Source organism: Antedon mediterranea, chromosome 3 (genome assembly GCF_964355755.1).
Source record: "Antedon mediterranea chromosome 3, ecAntMedi1.1, whole genome shotgun sequence".
In the NCBI taxonomy this organism is placed as follows: Eukaryota; Metazoa; Echinodermata; class Crinoidea; order Comatulida; family Antedonidae; genus Antedon; species Antedon mediterranea.
In genome coordinates, this window is record NC_092672.1 from 36438666 (window position 1) to 36460096 (window position 21431).

A 21431-nucleotide genomic window follows, 5' to 3' on the forward strand; every position below is an offset into this window, starting at 1 on the left:
CATCATAGTGGACAGAGCTTAAGGATTTAACTTAATGCTATCAGTTATATTAACCCAAAAAATTAACTTAATTTAAAAATGTATTTATTTGGCCAGTATCTTGATGATAAACTGTGTTGAAAGCCTTGTCACGTTTGTCCACATTTTGTAAGTTTACAAACACATGTATTTAAAATGTCTGCTGTTGGTCTATATTGTTCTCACAGCTTGTCTTGCCAAAGAAATTAGTGACCATGTCTTGTGTACCCTTCCTCCGCCGGGTGTTTTAAATTATTATTTGTGCTTCCAACTTAACAAGAAATTGTTTTTCAAAAAAACTCTGAGCAGAATGCAATATCTTTAAATTGTCTGCCTATTTTAAGCATTTTTCAAAGTACACTCACTGAACGTTTTTTTCTTCATAATATTCCAGAAATTAATTTTAATACCAATAAACGTCCATGTAATGGGAGTTGTTGGTCCTCAAATTTCCTCTAATATCCACTACTTAATTGCCATTATGTTTAGTTGGTGAAAATGAAAATTTTATTTTGATAATATTTCCAGATAAAATTAAAAACAAAGAGAACATATGTTTGTTGTAAATGAAAAAAGGAGAAAGAAAAAAGAGAAAGAAGTTTTATATTCAATTGTTGTATATAGTAGCATTATCAAACTGGTTTGGAGATAAGCAGTGTGAAGCTACCAGCTGGCTCGAGAACACTGCAAATAATTGTATTTATAAAAAAGAAATCAAATTTTGTAAACTATCTTTAATTGTGAAAAATGTTAAATACCAAAGGCTTTATGAAACTTGCCAACGATAAAAGCATTTACTTTCAGAGAAACATTTTCTAAATATTTTATTTTTTTTAAACTTAAATTCTGATTCGAAAATGATTGAGTAACATTCCTATCTCATATGTCATTTTATGATGATTTTATATCAAAATTTCATATTTACTAATGGGGTACGTAGACTAGTCAGTGGGGCTCAAATATGTACGACCTTATCCAATAAATGGATATATAAAATCAGTAAAAAAAAATGGTGGAAAAATTACCAATTACAAGGATCTACAATGTGATGTCTTATTCTACTGCAGCTACTTCAGTAATTCTGCATATTGTGGAAAGTACTGAGTATGTGTACTTTCCAAGTGGGGGGTGGGGCGGGGAGAAGGTTTAATGCATGCGGATATCGCATGTAGTGAATACTATTACTTAAGATGAATCTAAAATATTTATTGACTTCAAGTCCAGTCCAGTTAAGAAATACAAAAATATTTTAACTATTTGTAAGAGATTTTTTATTTTGGGAGAGTTAACTGTGATAGCTTGTCCTGTTTTTCTTTCTGTGTTGAATGCACAGTGTTTATAATATCATTGGTTGTCGTCACACAATCCCGTAGTTATACAGTATTCCTATAGTAATCCAAGTCTTGTGTGTGTGACCCATTTATACTGTATAGTATATGTTGATAAAATGCATGCCATAAAAATAACAATAAAAACAACAAAACAAGAGAAAATTTAATTTGTCTCCGAGTATTTTGTTTATTTATGTCAAAAATCTATATACAATAACTCAGCTTTGATCACGATTTCTTAGATTAAGTTTTTTTTCTTGCTATGGATATATTATGTGATCTTGGTATTCCGAAATAAAAAGATGAATGAATGAATGAATTGGAAAAATTGAAAATATAAAATCAATCAATTTACTGTGTAAGTATGAATTTTCATGCCCATAGCCACACAGCTACTGTCACACAGAGCCACTGGCATAACTCATCAAGAGGCCCCTTGATTATCAGCATATGCTGTTTAGGGTCACCCTCTATAAAAAAGGTTTAAAAAAAATAAAATGTACACTGCAGTGTTCATTATGCGCTAAGCTAGGTTATGCCTGTTTACCATCACTTCTGCAAATCCTCTAAATTCACACATTTATTTTTCCTGTTCAAAAGTAGGAGACAATATTCTATGTTAACCACTGTTGCATGAAATAAACTTTCTCGCAACGATTTATTAAAAATAAATTGACATAAAATAGCAATACAATAAAATGATAACCAATAGACATAAATCAATGCATACAACATCTAAAGTTACAAGCATGAAAGGGAGGATAATGAAACATAAAATGTATATAATAGTTGTGTTTATGTCGGAGACTCCTTAATTAATTGCTCCAGTGGTTTCCGTGGATGGTTTTAAAGGTTTCTTCGAGTTTTTTGATTAGTAGACTGGGAATAAAAGAATCCCTAGATTCTGATCATAACGAGAGGAGCCAACGATGCGTCAGGATAGTAATTGACAATGATATTTATAAGAAATATCAGGTATTATATAACAAATAAATAAATTCCTGTCATTTGATTGGACGATTGTGGGTCACATTGCGTGCAATAGTACATATTAGTAATGTGGCGATGATATTTATAAAAAATATCAGGTATTACTCAGCGAGGGTGAAAAGGCTGGGTATTGAAAATCAACTTTTATTGATGTCTGCATCCAAGCCAAATACAGAATATCGTGACGCTCAATTGTGGAATATTATTCTAATACTCTCTTCACCCAGGTGTACAAATGGGTACCTGGTAAGGTCAAGACATAACTTTGCGCTGATTACTAGCTGCATTATGGGAGTGTGTTTCCATACGTGTTTGATGCATAAATGATATGTACAGTGCTTAGAGGTTTCACATCATTAAGCCGCTTTATATAGATATTATTATTATTATTAATATTTAAAACACAATTCAATATCAATTTTATAACCAATTATGTGTCAATCTGTTGTGTGTACAGTATACTCAGGACACTTTTGGCACAACCTCAAAACTTTAAATGTTTGTTCATTTTAAAGCACGGTACACAGACCTGGAGAAGAACCATACAACCCTTATTTCTACTGTAGAGGAGAAGAAGCAACTGGTGACCCAGCTTGAACGTGACCTTGCCAGCGTTAATTCTCTCTCAAGTTTATATCGAGGAGAAGGAGAGGTAAACATGTTGTACAGAAACTTATTAAAGATATAGAACCACTGCAGTCATTTGATTTACATATCTTAACCTCTGTCTACACTCAAATCAAACTTTATGTGACAACAAAATGTGATGTTCCCAAATGGTAGTGATATGACATCATCATGTCCATGGGCACATCAATTTTTTTTTTTTTTTTGACAAAGTTTGATAGTGTAGACAGAGCTTTACAAACACTATGAACTATATGAGCCTGTAAATACAAACCTCTGTTGATCTTCCTACAAAAAATAGCAATAGCATTTTGTTTTCCTGAATTTCAATATCTCATATTAATATAAATCCCTATTATTTCAAGGGTCAAGCCCAACCAAACTCTGAAGCTGAAATCATGGCTGAGGTGGTTAAGAGTTCTGCAGCAGGTTTGTACATTTACTTCAGTAATTACACAAAATGGACACAGACACATTGTGGTTGAAATGCTCATTTATCAAAGTCACATGACACTCCCTAAAACAGCTTTCTTTATTTTATAGACCTACAGTACATCAGTTCCTAATTTCAACTTTTACATATACTTTGTTATAAACCATTCAGGTCCATTCTATAGTCACCATACAAATAGATTCCTACATCAGTACTTCTATGATGGCAAGTTAGTGACAAGAACGCTAGTTGATCATACCCAGTACCGTTTTGATTTTAAGATCATTCAGGAAAATACTTCATATCATAAATTAATTTTTAAATATATTTTTACAAACAGTGTTGCCGATTACTCAAACTGTTCAAGAGCCAGTTGGAGCAGTGGACTCTCTCTTACCTATCGTGTCTAGTCAGAGGGAGCGATTCAGAATCAGAAACCAGGAATTAGAGGGGGTAAGTTACAGTTGTGATGGAACATAAGTACCGTATCTACTAATTTGTCCAAAATGAATGGGTATTTTTTTTCAAACAAACTGAAAATAAAAGTGAATGTGTGAATGTTTTATTTCAGGAAAACCAACAGCAGCAGAAACAGGTTTTTATGCTACAAAATGAAGTTGACACACTGCGATCTGACAACGTCAAGTTGTATGAGAAGATCAAGTTCCTTCAGAGCTATCCAACATCAAAGGTATGTAGGTCTACATCATACCAAGTCAAATGGTAGACCAGTCAAATGGGCTTTTAATATTTATTTAAATTCTGCTCTGCTTTGCATCGAGCAGTTTTGCCTACATGCCCTGGTTCAAGCTAACAACCTATTATATATACTGCTATATTTTCTGTTTACTGTGTGAATATCTACAGATTTACAGCTTGTCCACAGTATGAACATGAAAAAGACTATTTCGTGCTTGCCTCCTATGCTCAAATATTTTTATTGTTGCAGCCATCAGCTAAGTTTGATGAGACTGAGAGTCGGTATTCAAGACAGTATGAGGAAAGGTTAGACCCATTTACCGCATTCGGAAAGAAAGAACGACAACGGAAATATATGAACCTGACGCCATACGACAAGGCAACACTCGGAATGGTGAGTGTTGTTTAATTAATAGCAATAACATGTATCTTTAGCTCATATGTTTGAGCATAATTCTCATTTTTACTATTAAAACTCTTTTTTTTTGCTTACTTTCCAGGGGAAGTTCATCTTATCCAACAAAGTAGCACGCACCATTGCCTTTTTCTACACTGTACTGCTTCATTGTCTTGTGTTCCTTGTGTTGTACTACCTTGCCTATACTTCAGCTTGTAAGAGGGACATGGCATCAGAATGTGTCCACAAGTAAGTCTTTCTTCTTAGTTCAGTGCACTTTAGTGAAGCACCTAAAAAAAGCAGTAAAAACCTTTCCATTCTAAATACATCCATTAAAACAATGTGAAGCTCTGTCCACATAATCAAACTTTATGTGACAAAAAATGTGATGTGCCCATATATGGACATGATGATGTCATATCACTACCATATTTAAGCATATCACTACTAAATATGGACATATCACACTTTTTTGTCACATAAAGTTTGATAGTGTAGTGCTTTAGAATATGTAGTATTAAAAGTATATAAGTTTTTCCAAATTTAATAAAAATAACTAACACTAGTCTCTTTTATCCAGGTTTGCTGATCACATGAACCACTTCCACCCGGATAATGTTGATCTAGGTCACGGTCATCATCAGTGACATCATCATCTGGTATTAGGGAGCCTTCAATTTGCTATGACCTACGACCTACAAACTAGTTAGTGTGAGACACTAGGATGATGTGCATACTCCATTGAAAACCCATATTATCTGCCTGTCATATCCGTTCCTAACTGACTCTGGGGGCATCATTTGTACAAAACCAGTATACAAAGAAGTATTTTTCCATATCTATCCACATAAATTATTAGTTTACATTGTTTCTTAGTTGAGAAAAGCTGCTTTAAATTCAGTTTTGAGATGCCTATTCCCAAAACAATGTTAAGATTGTAATGCTATGTCTACACTATCAAACTAGTTTGATAAACAGTGTGATGTGCCTAAATATGGTAGTGATATGCCCAATTATTGTAGTGATATGACATCACCATGTCCATATATGGGTACATCACTTTTTTTTGTCACACAAAGTTTGATAATGTAGACAGATCTGTATTTGTTAATGATTTTCTGGGACTGTATGCTAATGTAATATAATTGTATAATACAACTAATTAAAATGTGATTAACACATTCCTATTCTTTCAATATACTAGTACTTGTGGAAATTGTGTGAAATCAATAAGCTATTTTTCTCATTCAGTATTAAGCTCTGTCTACACTATCAAACTTTATGTGACAACAAATGTGATGTGCCCATATACGGACATGATGATGTCATACAGTATCACTACCATATTTTGGGTATATCACTACCATATTTGGGCAAATCACACTTTTTGGTTAAACTAGTTTGATAGTGTAGAATACAGAAAACTATTAAAATAATTAATTAAGTTACATAACTAAGTTCTTTAAATTTAGCAATTGCTATATTATATTAACCTGGTTTCATTGCAAGAAATTTATTAAATTTCAAATTTTAATTTAGGGATAATAATCCTTCTACTTAACTTTCATTCATATGAAACAGTTTTTTTTATTTACTTTTTTAGATTTTTTTTAGATTAAGGGTTTAATTTTGATAGATGTGTGTTTATCTACAATATATATCATTGGTAAATGTATATTTGATGTTTTTTTATTGAAGCTCTGTCTACACTGTCAAACTTTATGTGATGTGCCCATATATGAACATGATGATGTCACTACCATATTTGGGGATGTCACACTTTCTTTGTCAAACTAGTTTGATAGACCGGTCTTTATATTAAGCTGAAGAGACTATAATTAGGCCATCCACAGTGAAAGGCCTAGCATAATCAGGACACATTTTTATAGATAGTTCCCATTATCACTTATCTAGTCAGCTTTTACATCAAATATTAAGTATCTTGATAATCTTTTGGTAGTGTTGCCGTTTTCTTTTTCTCACCCACCTTTTTGAGATATTGTTATTGTCAAATGTGCTATTGCTGTAAACATTGTAAAAAGCATGTACTGTACTGACAAAACAAAGAATTTCTTCAAATATTTATTCGTCTTTACAAATATATAAATACATACAGTAATATATACAGTTCAAGGTGTACTTTGTTCTCTCTTTGTGAACAGTTGAATCAAACACATTAAAATAATTTGAAAAGTTTGAAACGACACAAATAATACTACTGCTTTGAAATCTCTTGCAATGCAAGAAATCCATTACAACTAGTACTAGTACTTTAAAACACACACAAAACTTTGTCTATAAATACCAAGGATATAATTTTTTAGGGAAGTGGATGAGGACCCAAAGTCTCTCATGCCCATGCATCTAAGGTTTTTTTCAAGGGCTTACACCCAGCCTAATTTCAGCATAGCACCCACCCTTAACTCTTGTAATTACACAAGCATATCCTGGCCCATTTAAGTGCTTCTATCACTTTTATTGAACAAAAAATGTTTTAATTTGAATCAATTTCCGACTTCCTAGAACAGAAACATTTCCAATTCTTTAATTGATCTTCTTGGAGGCTAGGCAGATCTTCATCGTCCACATTCCACAATTGGCTTAAATGCTACAGCCGCAACCGATCAAATTGGTTACAAATTCTTCTGCGTCTTTACCAAAATCAGCTTCCTCACATCATTGGGTCTTCTTCCAAATGATGGTAACCATTTTGCATCTCCACAACATCATCAAACTGCTGGAGATGGAACTTCATCACCTGATGGTTTGACATCACTTTCAAAGCATGGTAACCGATTAAAACCTCCGAAAACAAGAATAAGAGAAGCACGATGTGGATGGCACGTTCTATTGGAAACGGCATGGCGCCACCAGCAAGCAACAGGGCACAGAGTGGTAGCTGAAGGACTAGAGTCAAAAGCCAGAAACCAGCCAGCTCAGGCACCTTAAGATAAATTGAAATAAACACAATTATAATAAATGTGTACAATTAGGACTCTCTAGGGATCATGTTAAAAATAATTTTTCATTCATTTCTGCATTAACTACATTTTGGTTACTTTTTAACCTGTTTTGTTTTTATGTTTTGTTTTTAAATATTTAGGCAAATTGCCAAGGATAACCATAAGTTCATTATCCTTCTTAAAAGTGGCAATCTCGTTCATAAGACAAGCATACACACACACAAGATGCTCTACATAAACAAAGTCTTATTACAAGTCTTTGGGAATGGACTTGTAATTTGCTATTGTTATAAATTATAACATATTATGACAGGACTTGAACCCAGGACCCTTAGATTGGTAGCCAAACATCATATCCACCAAGCCACAACTCCAATTTTAATTCAATTATTTGGTAAGCTTTTTTATTGGGTAATCATACACAACTGTTATTGCAGTGAGAGCCTACATTAGGCTGCTTATGTGATAATTAAGTACATACCCTTTCTTGTAAGTTGCCTAGGTAGCCAAGGTAAAGTCTCATGATCTCCGTGCCAGACATAATAATATACACAGTGATATGGATAAACTGGTAGATCTCCTGCAAGTGCAGAAACTATGGAGAGGAGAAAAAAATGTAACTTTTAATTTTTTTCTCACTAAGAATATTATGTACATCCAAAGAAAGACATAACACACATTTAGTAAAGAATGGGACACCTTTAAAACGGTCCAGTCCTGATTGCACAAAATGAGACTAGTTATGATAAGTAGCTGTGTGTTTAAAGAATTACAGGAAATTTGTATCACAATTAGTCATTTATCTGATCTTTTATTGCCCGAAAATGATGATACAGTATATGTGCTGCTAAAAGGGTTGGGCGCTTTGAAGTAACCCTCATAATTCGACACTTCCCGTAAGCTGACTTTTTTTTCCAGACCCACCCGAGAGAGGTTCAACTGTACATATTTTTACCTTGAGTTCCAGCATGACAATACAACTTATTATCCAGAAGGGAAAATAGAAAACATTGAAGTATAACAACATCTGTAGAGGCAGACTGGTTACTAACTCATTACCTGTAAATTATATCAATCAATGAAATTAATCAAAATATTATAAATTGTTGTATTAGATTGGGAATTTACCGTTGAAAACTAAGTATAGTTTTACCTTTGAGTACTTAATAAATGAAAAAGCTTGTGTTTTTTTATATTTATTCAACTTCTCACAAAAAAAATACACATACAAAGAAATAAACAAAATTAGTAGGTGGTAAACACCTCTAAAACAGTCCGGTCCGAATTGCACAATGAAAAAGTATATATAAAAATTATAATAAATATTTATATAGAATAGGCCTAGGGCCTCATATCATATTATAGCCTAGTAAGTAGGGCTATTGGCTTTGCATAATTTAGTTCATATCAAAGTTATTCACTTCTGTAACAAAATTCACATTATAGAAAGAGAAAAGAAATGTTTAATTATAACTAAAAAACCACATTGTCTGACAGACAATTGAAGTATTTTTTGCTTTTAATTACATTTTTTTCAGCTAAAATAACTGTTATGTGACAATAAAATGACACATTCAAAAACAAATTTGAAATAAAAAATATTTTTCAGAGGGACAATCAATAAAGAGAGCAGCGTTTTTTGTAAGAAATATTTCTTGTTTAGTTATGTTATGCGCGATTTGAACGATTTGCGCAATTTAAAATTGCGCAAAGAATTCCCTGCGCAATTTGAATTGAAACATCTGTTTCAAATTGTGCAAGCAACGTATTAAATTGCGCAAGTAATCTGCAAATTGCGCAAGGTTTTTTTCGACAGATTGTGAAATCATGCACACCCATATTTTTATAGTAATTTCTAAGAATGATTCATGCATACCGTCGAAGACCCGACAAAGGACGACAAAGGTGGAGTTCCCGGCGGGCACGTGCACGGCGGGCGGCTAATACTACTCTAGCCTCCTACTACTGGCTATGTTTTGATAGCAAGTCTAACCGTTGGTGGCGGTAGACTATGTTGTGTATTCAAAGATTATATAGCGCCGCTACGCGGCGCAAGATAGGTAACTGTTGCCAAGCTCCTATCTTATAACACTACGCGCCCAGTAAATCCATGGACGCCATTCGGGCGGACAGGTTATTAATTGTGATTTAAATGTAAATGGTTTAAATTTGGCGGTCCGCCTCGAAGTATCTGTGGTTAACCATCTTTATGATTGATTCATGGAAAAGGGAAGAAATTATGTAAACAAAGTAAAATAAAAGTTTCTTTGGGATCTGGACACTTTCCGATTAATTCTGTGTGTTTACATTGATATGTTTGGTTAGACAACTTCGTTCTTTAACCGAAACATCGTGGATATTGCCTTGACAACGACTTTATTCCGGTTCAAACTTGTCCGCCGGAATGGCGTCCATGGATTACAAAGGTCTCACCCAGTTACCTATCTTGCACCGCGTAGCGGCGCTATACAATCTTTGGTGTATTTACTACTAGACTACATTAATTTTTGTTATTTTTACATTTATTTTGATTTATTTTAAGTTACAATGAGAGTGATAATATTATTTAATTGTGTATGCCATTTATGTTGTGTATTATACACATGTTATCTTCGCATTTATTATGTTTCATTTTGAGTTATTAGTTTCGAATAAATTATTATTGTTAACCGATCGTCGACGTTAGCACGCATTCTGGTAGAATTCTGCTGCGCAATTTGACAATTTTACAAATTGTGCAGCGCAATTTGAAATTGCGCAAGGATTTTCTTGCGCAATTTGATATTGCGCAAGTTGATTGCGCAATTTAATATTGCGCAAGAAAATGCGTGCGCAATTTAAAATTGCGCAAGAATTCTTTGCGCAATTTCAAATTGCGCAAGGAATTCTTTGCGCAATTTTAAATTGCGCAAATCGTTCAAATCGCGCTTAACAGTTATACTTAATAAATGGAAGTAAATAAAGTAAACTTTAAGTTTAAAATTTAAAGTTTTCTATTCGAATAATTTTCTGTTGAGCACAATCCGTTTACAATTTACCATTCGAATACAAAAAGTACTCAACGAATATTTATATTGCCTACGGAAGTTCCTAATCGAATACAATATCTAGGCCCCGGTTTGCCAATAAAGTAGTCGTTTCAGGGATAGAGCCTAGGGGGAAATCCGTTTTCTCTCTCGTTATGTTGTTGATTATGCCGTCCAATTTGGCCTAGGACTAGACCCCAGACTTACCGATAATTACGTAAGGTAAAATGTCTAGTAAAACGTTTTACTTTAATTAATAATGAAAGAATATATTACCAGGCTTTAATAAATGATGCTGCCGTGGATCTCGAATTCCTCTAGCTGGAAATACAGCTTCAGTAAACGTAGTCAATTTTTGTCGCATATAATCCGCCGCCATCTTTCGCGAAAATGAAAAAAAGTAATAACAGTAGAGGGCAGTAAATCAATTAGGCCAAAAAAAAAACCAACATGCTGGCCGGCTATAGCTGAATAATGCGATGGAACCATTCTCTTTGTCTAAATATATCAATTTATTTAATCATCATATTATTATTATACAAACATATTTGTACCATCCATGGTATAATGCAGTCTATTTTTTCAATTATTTTCTAGCTTCAGCTTCTCCACTATTGTCATCTTCAGCTACTAAACATAGTATATGAGACCAAATGAAAAAAACCTGCAAAAGAATTTATATAATATAAATATATACGGTACAGGAAAAAACTTGTGACAGTGATCGATCCATGGCCTAAAAATTGTGAAATTAATTTAATCAGCTATCTTTTGCATTGTAACTATGTTTCAATGTTTAATTTTCATTACCTCAACTACAAAACACAATGCTCTGCCTGAACTAAGAAAAGCAATGCCAAAATACTGTAGAATCTTTGGTACTGCAAGATGAGACAACACATTGGTGTAATGGGCATACATCCAAATGGGCAGACCATGAAGACCCAGAATAGCAAATGTTCCCGTAGGAGTTTTAAAATCTGAAAAATAATTTGTTTTAAAGAGTTATCAAAGGCATGTTCTCGCACTCGCTAGAATTATAATGATAATGTTCAATTTCATATATATTGCAAAATACAGTGTGCTGAACAATCAACAGAAAAACAAAATTAAGTCTCATTTGAGTGTTTGTTTGATATGATTTCAAAACGTACTTTTTTCCATAACTTTTCGAACCAACCAAGGCGTCTCATGAACAACCACTTTCCATCTAGCTCCAAGCGAATGAGTGCAGACAAAAACAAGCCATTCTAACATAGCAATGAAACATCCCCACTAAAAAAACAAATGAAAAGGAATTATGAAAGAAGTCAACATAGCAGGCCATGCTGGCGAATATATTGCGGCTTAATCAAAATACAGTCTAAATTTTAGCCAGGAGTTTTTTACACAAAATGAGCAAAAATTATAGGTTAAATAAGCATGTCATCACAAATCACAAATTGTTGCTGGTCTTTGAAAATTAAAAGGGCACTTTAAGAAAAGGGGGTTCGTTAGAACATTCATACTCCCCCCTCCCCTCCCCCTCCCTTCTGGCTACAGGCTTGATAGACGGCTTACCTGATACAAGCGACTCCATAGCATTCCTCGACCAATATTGTCAATAACAACATCAAACTTTAAAAAAAAAAATTTAATTGAAGTTATTAAATGTAATAGTATTACAGTAATAAGATTTTGTTTATGTAGAGCATCTTGTGTATGTTTGTCTTGTGAACAAGATTGCTATCTTTAAGAAGGATAGTGAATGAATTCGCTTATATCATTATATCCTATATAAAAACAAAAACAAATGAAACTCGCATAATTAATTTAGAAGTTGTTTACCCAAGCACCAAATGCTGAACATTGATTCAACTTTCTAGCTGCAATCCCATCAAACACTGCAAATAAAAGAAAACACAAACATTTTTTTTTTAAATGTTCAGTTATTTATGTATATTTATTTATCTTTATAAATCCAAAGCCAAATTACTGAAAATATTTACAATGCTGTATCAGTGGATCTCAATAAGATACAAAATAAAATAAGCAAAAAGCTAAATCAAAAGTCCTTTATTTATATATATTTATTTATTTATGTATATTACCAGTCGGCATTTTGATTTTTATCTAAGCTCCGATTCTAGCTCAAGTATTATTTTCAAATGTCATGTGTCTGAACCTAGACTACATTTTAATATAAAAGAATATTTCGGATTACTTGCCATCTAACACAGCATTCGCACTATATAATGCTAGAAAGACCATAGGGCTCCTGGTGTAAAACAAACAACTTGAAAATAATAACGTAAGTCGAGCATAACCTACAAAAAATGTCAAAATATATTAATAAACACTGTTCAATCAATTGGGAATAAATAATAGAAATTTACAGAAATTGATATTTCATTAATTTGTCATTTTGACAACAACTAAGTATACCACTTGAGCGACTTACCGATCAGATTAGGAACATACAAAAAAACGGACCTGACCATTTTTGTATTTATTATATTTATATGTCACGTGCCTACTTCTTGTTGATGGATGGGGAATTACCCGTGTGGGTAACGATCTCCCACTCTGACTGGTGACTTGGTACTTTGAGGCCTTTTAAAATAATTAAAAGCACGTTTTCTTCAGCTAGTACATAATTATTAAGAACTTGATGTTTAGTAGAACTTGATTTTACACCGTTTCTGTTGTGACCACCACACGTACCCCACCACACAACCAGTTTCCAAAAGAAATTGCAGTATTAAAGCACAAGGACTAAAATACCAGTTAGTCGATCGGCTATCAGCGCGATAGAGATCCTGCTGCAGACTGTCCGCCATGCGGTATGTCTGCCAGGCGGTATGTCCGCCAGGGGAACATATTCTCGACGATACCATTTTTTTAAAAGGGAAAATATCTGTACTTTGTTTCTGTAATGTCTGCAAGGCGGTATGTCTGCCAGGGGGAACATATTCCTGACGATACCATTTTTTTAGAGGGAAAAATTATATGTACTTTGTTTCTGTAAGTAAATTGCGTTACTAAAGCGTCACTTTTCCTAGAGTTGCGTCGACATATCCAAATGGCAGTTTGATAGACCATAATCCGAGGTGTTTTGTATATCGAATTTTTTTCTGTTCGGTTTTTATATACAATATTTTTATCAGTAGAATATTCTGTGAATCTAACCTGTTTCTTGCAGGTCGTTTATCCCATCTTAGATCTCCACATGATGAATACATTAAAAAATAACATCAAAACTATAACAACCTTAAAGGCCAGGTGCGGGCAAAAAATTTCTATTGATCATACATTCCAATAATTATCGATCTATAGTTTCCCCTATGTTTCATAATTTTTGGGATTTTATTTGTGTTACACGAGCTTGTTGAAAATAAGCACTTTCTTATCAGTGGGGGGATAGTTCAAATTACACAGTAAAATCTCTATTCTTTTGTACACAAATTTTGTAAATAGAGAGGCATTTTAAAAAGCTATGAAAAATAAACGGTGTGGTAAAAAATGTTATCAGATGACTAAATATAGGTAATATAACTTGAATATTACATTTCTGGTATTTTTATTCAACTTCAGATTTTTATTTTCATGCTATAGCAAAAATTATCCACCGTATATCCACCACCGTTTTTCACCTTCTAGGGAGTCACCAGACATGTTATTACATTAGGTTAACTACCTAACTACTGAAAAAAGTCTTTTTGGTTTTTATAGAAGAATTTTACAAAATTTTGTATTTGACCATATTAAGGGAAATTCATGTTTTTTCATCTTGATTTCTGTTACAAATATTTGATTTATGTACAATTAACCAAATATTATATTTAAAATTCATGCCTGTACCTGAGCTTTAAAACAAACAAATTAATGCTAGACATCACACAACGTAGGCCTAAAAAATAACTGCATTGTCCGTATTGTAGGAACGGCTGAAAACCGTCGCCGGTGGCCATCCTTTGCATATAATACTAGTATTATTAACTAGCATAGCTTTATCTTTATACTGTTATTGTTATACTACTGTGTACTACATTGGCCATTATTTACCGAATTACTGTATATCTGATTCTTCATAATTTCAAAATCATATTAATTTTTCATATCATTTTTATTGTTTCACAGTACATACAATTTTATAAAACAAATTACAAGAAAAAGCCTTGTTAAAAATGATGTGTGGAATCTAAAAAAAAGGATTTTTGGTCTGGTGAGTTTCCAAAAGACATTAAACATTACAATGTAAAACATAAAAAAGACTTCCTAAACATAAGATATAATTTATAAATTCCATAGGAGCAAACTATAATGAATATTGATAGATTGACTTATTATTTGTATTTTTTTTAAAGAAAGTAAGGTTCGGGTAATAATTTAATGTTTAACCAATGTAACCTTTATTATGATTATTGTTTTAAATACAACCTAATTTAAGTAGCATATCTTTCAAAATACTACAGAATACTGTAGCAGAAATATTACAGACAAACTGTAAATTCAAACATACTGCACCCTTCAACACAGTGCATTTAATTAAGACATTTGTAATAGTAAAACGAAAGGCTTGTAGACGAATGGACAAATGACATCTGCATGCAAAAATAAGGTTAAGTTTAAAAATGGATAACTTTGGGTTATGAAAATATTCATAATGTGTCTACTGTTTTGTTTTAATTTTAAATCAACTTTTTTCGACTAATTTTTGGTGAAAGTTAATAACTATTATGATACTTCAAAATGACCAACTTTTTTTCGAAATATTAATTTTTTTAAATAAATTTATTTTGTTGAATTAGTCAAAGGGACAATACATCTTAACGTTGAAATAATATTGAAAAACAAACGTAATAATGGCGTTAACACAATGTAATTTCAACCTTTATTCAATGTTGAAAAAATTTTGTCATTTTAACCAAAAATGCCAAATGGATTTTAACGTTGAATTAACGTTAACATTATATTGTGTTATAAACGTAACACAATGTTCAATTCAAATCATGTTGCCATTTTAACCAAAAGCCAGCTCGATTATAACGTTAAATTATCGTTGAAATGAGATTGATATAGAAACGTAATACTGTAATGGAGTTAAAACATGAAAACATAATTTCAACCTTTATTCAATGATGAAAACATGTTGTCATTTTAACCAAAAATGCCAACTCGATTTTAACGTTAAATTAACGTTGAAAAGAGATTGCTAAAGAAACGTAATACTGTAAAGGGGTTAAAACATGAAAGCATAATTTATAACTACCTCTTTCAATCTTTTTTCAACATTGAAAACATATCCTTTTAACCAAATTCGACTGGATTTTAACGTTAAATTAAATTGATAAATAAACGTAAACGGTTGGGCGATGACATCAACGGCTTATCTGATGTTTATATAGAACGTACCTGTTGCTATAATTTGTAATTGATTCATATAAATGTACAAAATAAAAATTTATGTAAAGATGCCCTTAAACACTCTCTGGCGGACAATTCGGTTACACAAGGTGTAGGCTTATCCCTTCACGTCCACACCATCCCACTCCCCCTCCGTTCAACATATTGACCAACTCTCTCCCCCTCCCCATCCATGCTCAAATACACGATCACACCCAGACAAATTATTAAGAACGTAGGTCCAAAAACTCACTCTGGTAGACAAACTGCATATTAGGCCTATATCTATATTAAAACAAACTGTATTTCTCTGCTTTTTTAAACGGACATTAAAAAAACGGTACGATGTATAGTCAAGACTCATAATTTATCTCAGTCTGGAAGTATCACATTTAAAAAATTAAATGTAAATCAAATTTTTTTCAAAATATCGTAATTCAATAAACTCTCTCTCTAGTGGACAGTTTGGCTATCTTTACCGTTATAACAAATATTGGAACGTTTCTGGGCGATGAAATCAACGGCTTATCTGATGTTTATATAGAACGTACCTGTTGCTATAATTTGTAATTGATCCATATAAAAATGTACTAAATACACATTAATGTAAAGATGCCCTTAAACTCTCTCTGGCGGAGACTTAAGTTACACACGGTGTAGGCCTATCTCTACACACCATACCCCCTTCCACCCCCTCCGTTCAACAATTATCGACCAAACATGAACCCCCCCCCCCTCCCCATCCAAGCTCAAATACACGATCACACCTAGACAAATTATTTAGTTAAAAAAGAACGTAGGTCCAAAAACTCCCTCTGGTGGACAAACTGCATAGGCCTATATCTATATTAAAACAAACTGCATTTCTCTGCTATTTTTAAACGGACATTCAAATACGGTACGATGTGTATGTGTATAGTCAAGACTTGTCTCAGTCTAGAAGTATCACATTTAAAAATTAATTTATATCATATTTTTTTCGGTGACAGAATATCGCCAAATGTAGGCCTATCCCTTCACACTATACCTCCCCCAGCCCCCTCCATTCCAAATAATGGCACGTTGTTGGGAGATGAAATCAACGGCTTATCTGATGTTTATATAGAACGTACCTGTTGCTATAATTTGTAATTGATTCATAATAATGTACAAAATACAAATTTATGTAAAGATGCCCTTAAACTCTCTCTGGCGGACAATTCGGTTACACACGGTGTAGGCCTATCCCTACACACCATACATCACCCCCCCCCCCCCCCCCCCGTTCAACATATCGACCAAACATGAACTCCCTCCCCCTTTGCTCAAATACACGATCACACCCAGACAAATTATTTAGTTAAAAAAGAACTTAGGTCCAAAAACTCCCTCTGGTGGACAAACTGCATATTAGGCCTATATCTATATTAAAACAAACTGTATTTCTCTGCTATTTTTAGACGGACATTAAAAATGTATATGTAGGCCTATAGTCAAGACAAAATTTGTCACCGTCTGGAAATATTACATTAACAAAATTAAATGTATATCATATATTTTTCGACAGAATATAGTTATTCAATAAACTCTCTCTCTAGTGGACAGTTGGGCTATCTTTTACGTTATAACAAATATTGGCACGTGTTGGGCGATGAATTCAACGGCTTATCTGATATTTATATAAAACGTACCTGTTGCTATAATTTGTAATTGATCCATATAAATGTACTAAATACAAATTTATGTAAAGATGCCCTTTAAATCTCTCTGGCGGACAATTCAGTTACACACGGTGTAGGCTTCACACCATACCCCCGCCCCCCGCACCCTCCGTTCAACATATCGACTAAACATGAACTAACGCCCCCTCCCCATCCAAGCTCAAATACACGATCACAACCAGACAAATTATTTGGTTAAAAAAGAACTTAGGCCCGTCCAAAAACTCTCTCTGGTGGACAAACTGCATATTAGGCCTATATCTTTAGGCCTATATTAAAACAAACTGCATTTCTCTGCTATTTTTAAACGGACATTAAAAAACGGTACGATGTATAGTCAAGACTCATAATTTTTAACCGTCTGGAAGTAGGCCTATCACATTAAAAAAATTAAATGTATATCATATTTTTTTCGGTGACAGAATATTGTAATTTAATAAACTCTCTCTTTAGTGGATAGTTGGGATATCTTTTACGTTATAACAAATATTGGCACGTTTTTGGGCGATGAAATCAACGGCTTATCTGATGTTTATGTATCATAACGTACCTGTTGCCTGTTATAATTTGTAATTGATCCATATAAATGTAAATATAAATTAATGTAAAGATGCACTTAAAAGCTCTTTCTGGCGGACACTGTTACAGTTACACACGATGTAGGCATATCCATTGACACCATGCCCCCTCCTAACCCCTCCGTTCAACATATTATCGACCAAACATGAACTCACCTCCCCCCCCCCCCTCCCAATCCAAGTCCGTTTTCCTTTGTAAAAATAATAATAAACAATTAAACATAATGTCACATGGGCCTAAAACAACTTAAGATTAAACAATAATTATAATTATAGATAAAATTCGGAGAGCTATATAGGGTGCAAGATAATAATAATAACAATATTTAATAATAATAATGAATAATCATAGGCTTATAATGAGTTATGTGAGAGTACTTAGACAAAACTGTCGGGATATCTAAAATGTTAACTAAGCTAAAATATTCTGTATCTCCCAAAACATGCGTAAATTTCGTAGGAGCATGCAACGTATTATTGTTGTAATTCAATAGGGGGTTTACTCTGTTACGGGATACTAAAATTGTAGAACAGTGTTGTACCACTACCAGAGAGATTTTAAAATCTTTGGTCGTATTACTTACTCTTTCATTATAGCTCTGTTATAAATGTAGAAATAGCGCCCTCTGTTGCCAATATTTTCTAATTCGTCAATGTTTAAAAAAATCACAATAGACAATTGTAAAAGGTCATTTATTAATTAAATAGAACAAAAAACTACACACAGTATATCAAATACCAGTATAAGTAATACCAATACGAGTAATTGACCACACTGTAGATACAATAATTACCCACTGTAAAATGGAATCGCCGGGCTATTGTACTAGTTACAGTAATTACCCACTGTAAAATGGAATCGTCGGGCAATTTGACAAGGTACCGGTTGGCGGACACAAACTCCCTCTAGTAGACATACCGCATGGCGGACAGTCTGCAGCAACATGCAATTGATCAGCGCGGCTGCTGCACTTGATCGCTTATCGGGTTTTTGGTTTATGTTTACGTAACAGCGACCTCTATAATAAATGCGTCTAACACGCCTTTTAATTGGTCAATATTATTGTCGGTGTACTGCTATATCCTCCTGTGGACCAATGCTAAGTTGTGTACCACACGTCATACAGTGGGAAAGCCACTTCGCGTTTTGACCGTTAAATCGTGTAAAATCGACTTACTTCCGCATTGACGATTTTGAAGCGCCACCTATCGTTGAAAACTGAAACCACGATTTTTCGTCGCCTAGCAAATAAGTGCTGTTTTATTTTAAGCTCTCATGAATATTTAAGAACCGCCCAACATTACCTATTATGGTAAAAGCATTTCCTAATAAGTATAATTGAATAACCAATCGGTTTCTTTCAAAGAAACCGAAGCTAATACAATACATTCGGCGACTGAAGTCGGGACTCGTGAAATTTATAAATGTGGTACGATTTGACTACTGTGTTGTTGTCCATTTTCTGAATAGTCGGAGGTGCATCCCAACAAATTAAAACAATTATAATCAATTGTTTTATCAAGAATAATATTAGTTTAATCGAGTATGATATATTTCTATCCTGTTCAAAATTTGTTGGTGTATTCTCAGGCCTCGAAAGGTAGGTACATTTTCTAGCTGTGAGCGTGGTTTCGGCAACGCGAGACACGTGTGTCAGTATAGGCGATAGCGAGACGTGTGTTGTACTGTGTTGATGCTGATCCGATAGTCGTTAAGTTGTACTGATTACGAGTATCATTGGTCCTGGCCGGCCTAGCCTGGTGATCTGATCCCCCCCAAAAAATACTTTTTTTCAATCAGTATTAATATATTATTTGATTTATTAGGCTCAATAGATGCCTAGCTAGGCTACTAGTAGGCCTAGGCCTAGATTATAAATAATAATAGTAAATACTGTAATTTAATTAATAAAATACAGCTTCCATTTGCCTTACTTTTATGTCATCATATAATATATTATAATTATATATACAACCAGACATTAAAATTTTTTAAAATAATATTTATTATTTTTTCTGACACTTTCAGGAATCGTTGATGATGCAGAGTTCTTTTTCTTTGTGACTTCAAACTGAGAGTGAAGTGGATAAAAAGATGACACTGTCATACCCAAACTATAATTTAATTATTTAAAACAAAATGTTGAATTACAAAAATGTATGTTGCAGAGGATTTAGATGAATATTACAATACAAATATTTATGTTGAATGCAAACCTACTACACTATACTCTGTAAATTATGTTATTGTCATGTGGTAGACCTTAAAAATTGAATATTTATTGTATGTTAGGGCTATTTTATATTTTATTATTATTAATACTGAATTAGTTTAATATTTATACTACAATGTATTAATTTATATTATAGTATACAGTACTACTACTACTAGTTTGTACATGTTTTTACCCAAAAAAAATGAATAAATAATTTGTTATTCAATCTAATTGCTTGTTTGTTCATCAATAGCAAAACAATTGTAAGCAAGTATATAACAGTTCTTGTTAGCCGCTTATTTCAGGTCATATTATTAGTATTAGCTAGGCCCGACGCGCCCGATCACAACGTCACTAAGTGACTTTCCGCCCCTGGAACCATCGCTCGCTAATAGGGCTAGGCCTCGGACTCGTATAAAAGCTATTATAATAGTTATGATAAATATTCCTCAACTAAAATGTATACTGTGATAAATAAACAAGTAATAATATACGTTGTATTGGAATGTATTTATTTATATGAATTCTTATATGCGGACAATTATAAACATCGCGTATATCGTTCGCTATAAATAAATTCATAAACACGATGACGATGAGTTTACAAAATGGCGGTTTCGCTAGTTTTCGATGGAACAAATAGTGGTACCTTTAGTTTGAATAGTCGGAGCTGCATCCCAACCACCGAATTTTGTATCTTAATATCGTATTCTGTAGATTATTAATTTTTCTAACAGGGATTTTAAATTCAGGACTGTTCAATTTTTCTAAACATTTTATTTTAATGATTTTCTAGGGTACAATTTCGGAAAAAAGACATTGGTTGATTTTGCCGTTAAATTACAGATTATCGTTTTGTTCAAATACATTTAATTTTACATGAGAATATATTAAAACCATTTATGAATTTATTTCACTAACAATATTTTTCCGATAATCAGCTAAATTTACAAATATTGTGTTTTTCCAACACCCTAAAATTGAGCAATTTTCAACTAAATTAGAAAAGTAGGGCGCCCTCTCCGAGTCGAAATTTGACACGATTTGTCGACTGGCTGTCCCACTGCA

General features: G+C 33.2%; 2 protein-coding genes and 1 long non-coding RNA gene across 6 annotated transcripts in view; 2 read left to right on the top strand and 1 right to left on the bottom strand.

Annotated features, from left to right (window-relative positions):
* LOC140045433 (protein CASP-like) overlaps nucleotides 1–6679 on the top strand; it is a 29841-nt gene extending 23162 nt beyond the window's left edge. Inside the window, exons 12-18 of one of the 2 annotated variants that reach the window (XM_072090324.1) lie at nucleotides 2855–2991; nucleotides 3332–3395; nucleotides 3740–3852; nucleotides 3971–4090; nucleotides 4349–4492; nucleotides 4599–4744; nucleotides 5076–6679. In XM_072090324.1, the coding sequence (XP_071946425.1) occupies nucleotides 2855–2991; nucleotides 3332–3395; nucleotides 3740–3852; nucleotides 3971–4090; nucleotides 4349–4492; nucleotides 4599–4744; nucleotides 5076–5142 (791 nt within the window). In that variant the 3' untranslated portion in view covers nucleotides 5143–6679. The remainder of the gene's footprint in view (nucleotides 1–2854; nucleotides 2992–3331; nucleotides 3396–3739; nucleotides 3853–3970; nucleotides 4091–4348; nucleotides 4493–4598; nucleotides 4745–5075) is intronic. The other variant, XM_072090325.1, reaches the window with a different exon arrangement.
* Nucleotides 6593–13565, bottom strand: LOC140045434 (transmembrane protein 17B-like). 3 transcript variants are annotated; one of them, XM_072090328.1, is made up of 8 exons: nucleotides 12925–13565; nucleotides 12692–12790; nucleotides 12312–12367; nucleotides 12045–12101; nucleotides 11639–11759; nucleotides 11295–11464; nucleotides 11039–11148; nucleotides 10842–10863 (listed from the first exon to the last, which is right to left on the bottom strand). In XM_072090328.1, exons 1-7 carry the CDS (start codon nucleotides 12962–12964, stop codon nucleotides 11071–11073), a joined length of 621 nt encoding a protein of 206 aa, XP_071946429.1. In that variant the 5' UTR covers nucleotides 12965–13565; the 3' UTR covers nucleotides 10842–10863; nucleotides 11039–11070. The 3 variants fall into 3 exon arrangements, with proteins under 3 accessions (XP_071946430.1, XP_071946429.1, XP_071946428.1); XM_072090327.1 differs by lacking the exon at nucleotides 10842–10863 and having other exon boundaries at nucleotides 10930–11148; XM_072090329.1 differs by lacking the exons at nucleotides 11639–11759; nucleotides 12045–12101; nucleotides 12312–12367; nucleotides 12692–12790; nucleotides 12925–13565 and adding exons at nucleotides 6593–7439; nucleotides 7940–8053; nucleotides 8414–8517 and having other exon boundaries at nucleotides 10761–10863; nucleotides 11295–11312.
* Nucleotides 13566–19278: 5713 nt separating this feature from the next.
* On the top strand, nucleotides 19279–20854 carry LOC140043931 (uncharacterized). The gene is made up of 2 exons (XR_011844440.1): nucleotides 19279–19748; nucleotides 20177–20854. It is a non-coding gene; the product is annotated as an uncharacterized lncRNA (long non-coding RNA).
* The last annotated feature ends 577 nt before the right edge of the window (nucleotides 20855–21431 follow it).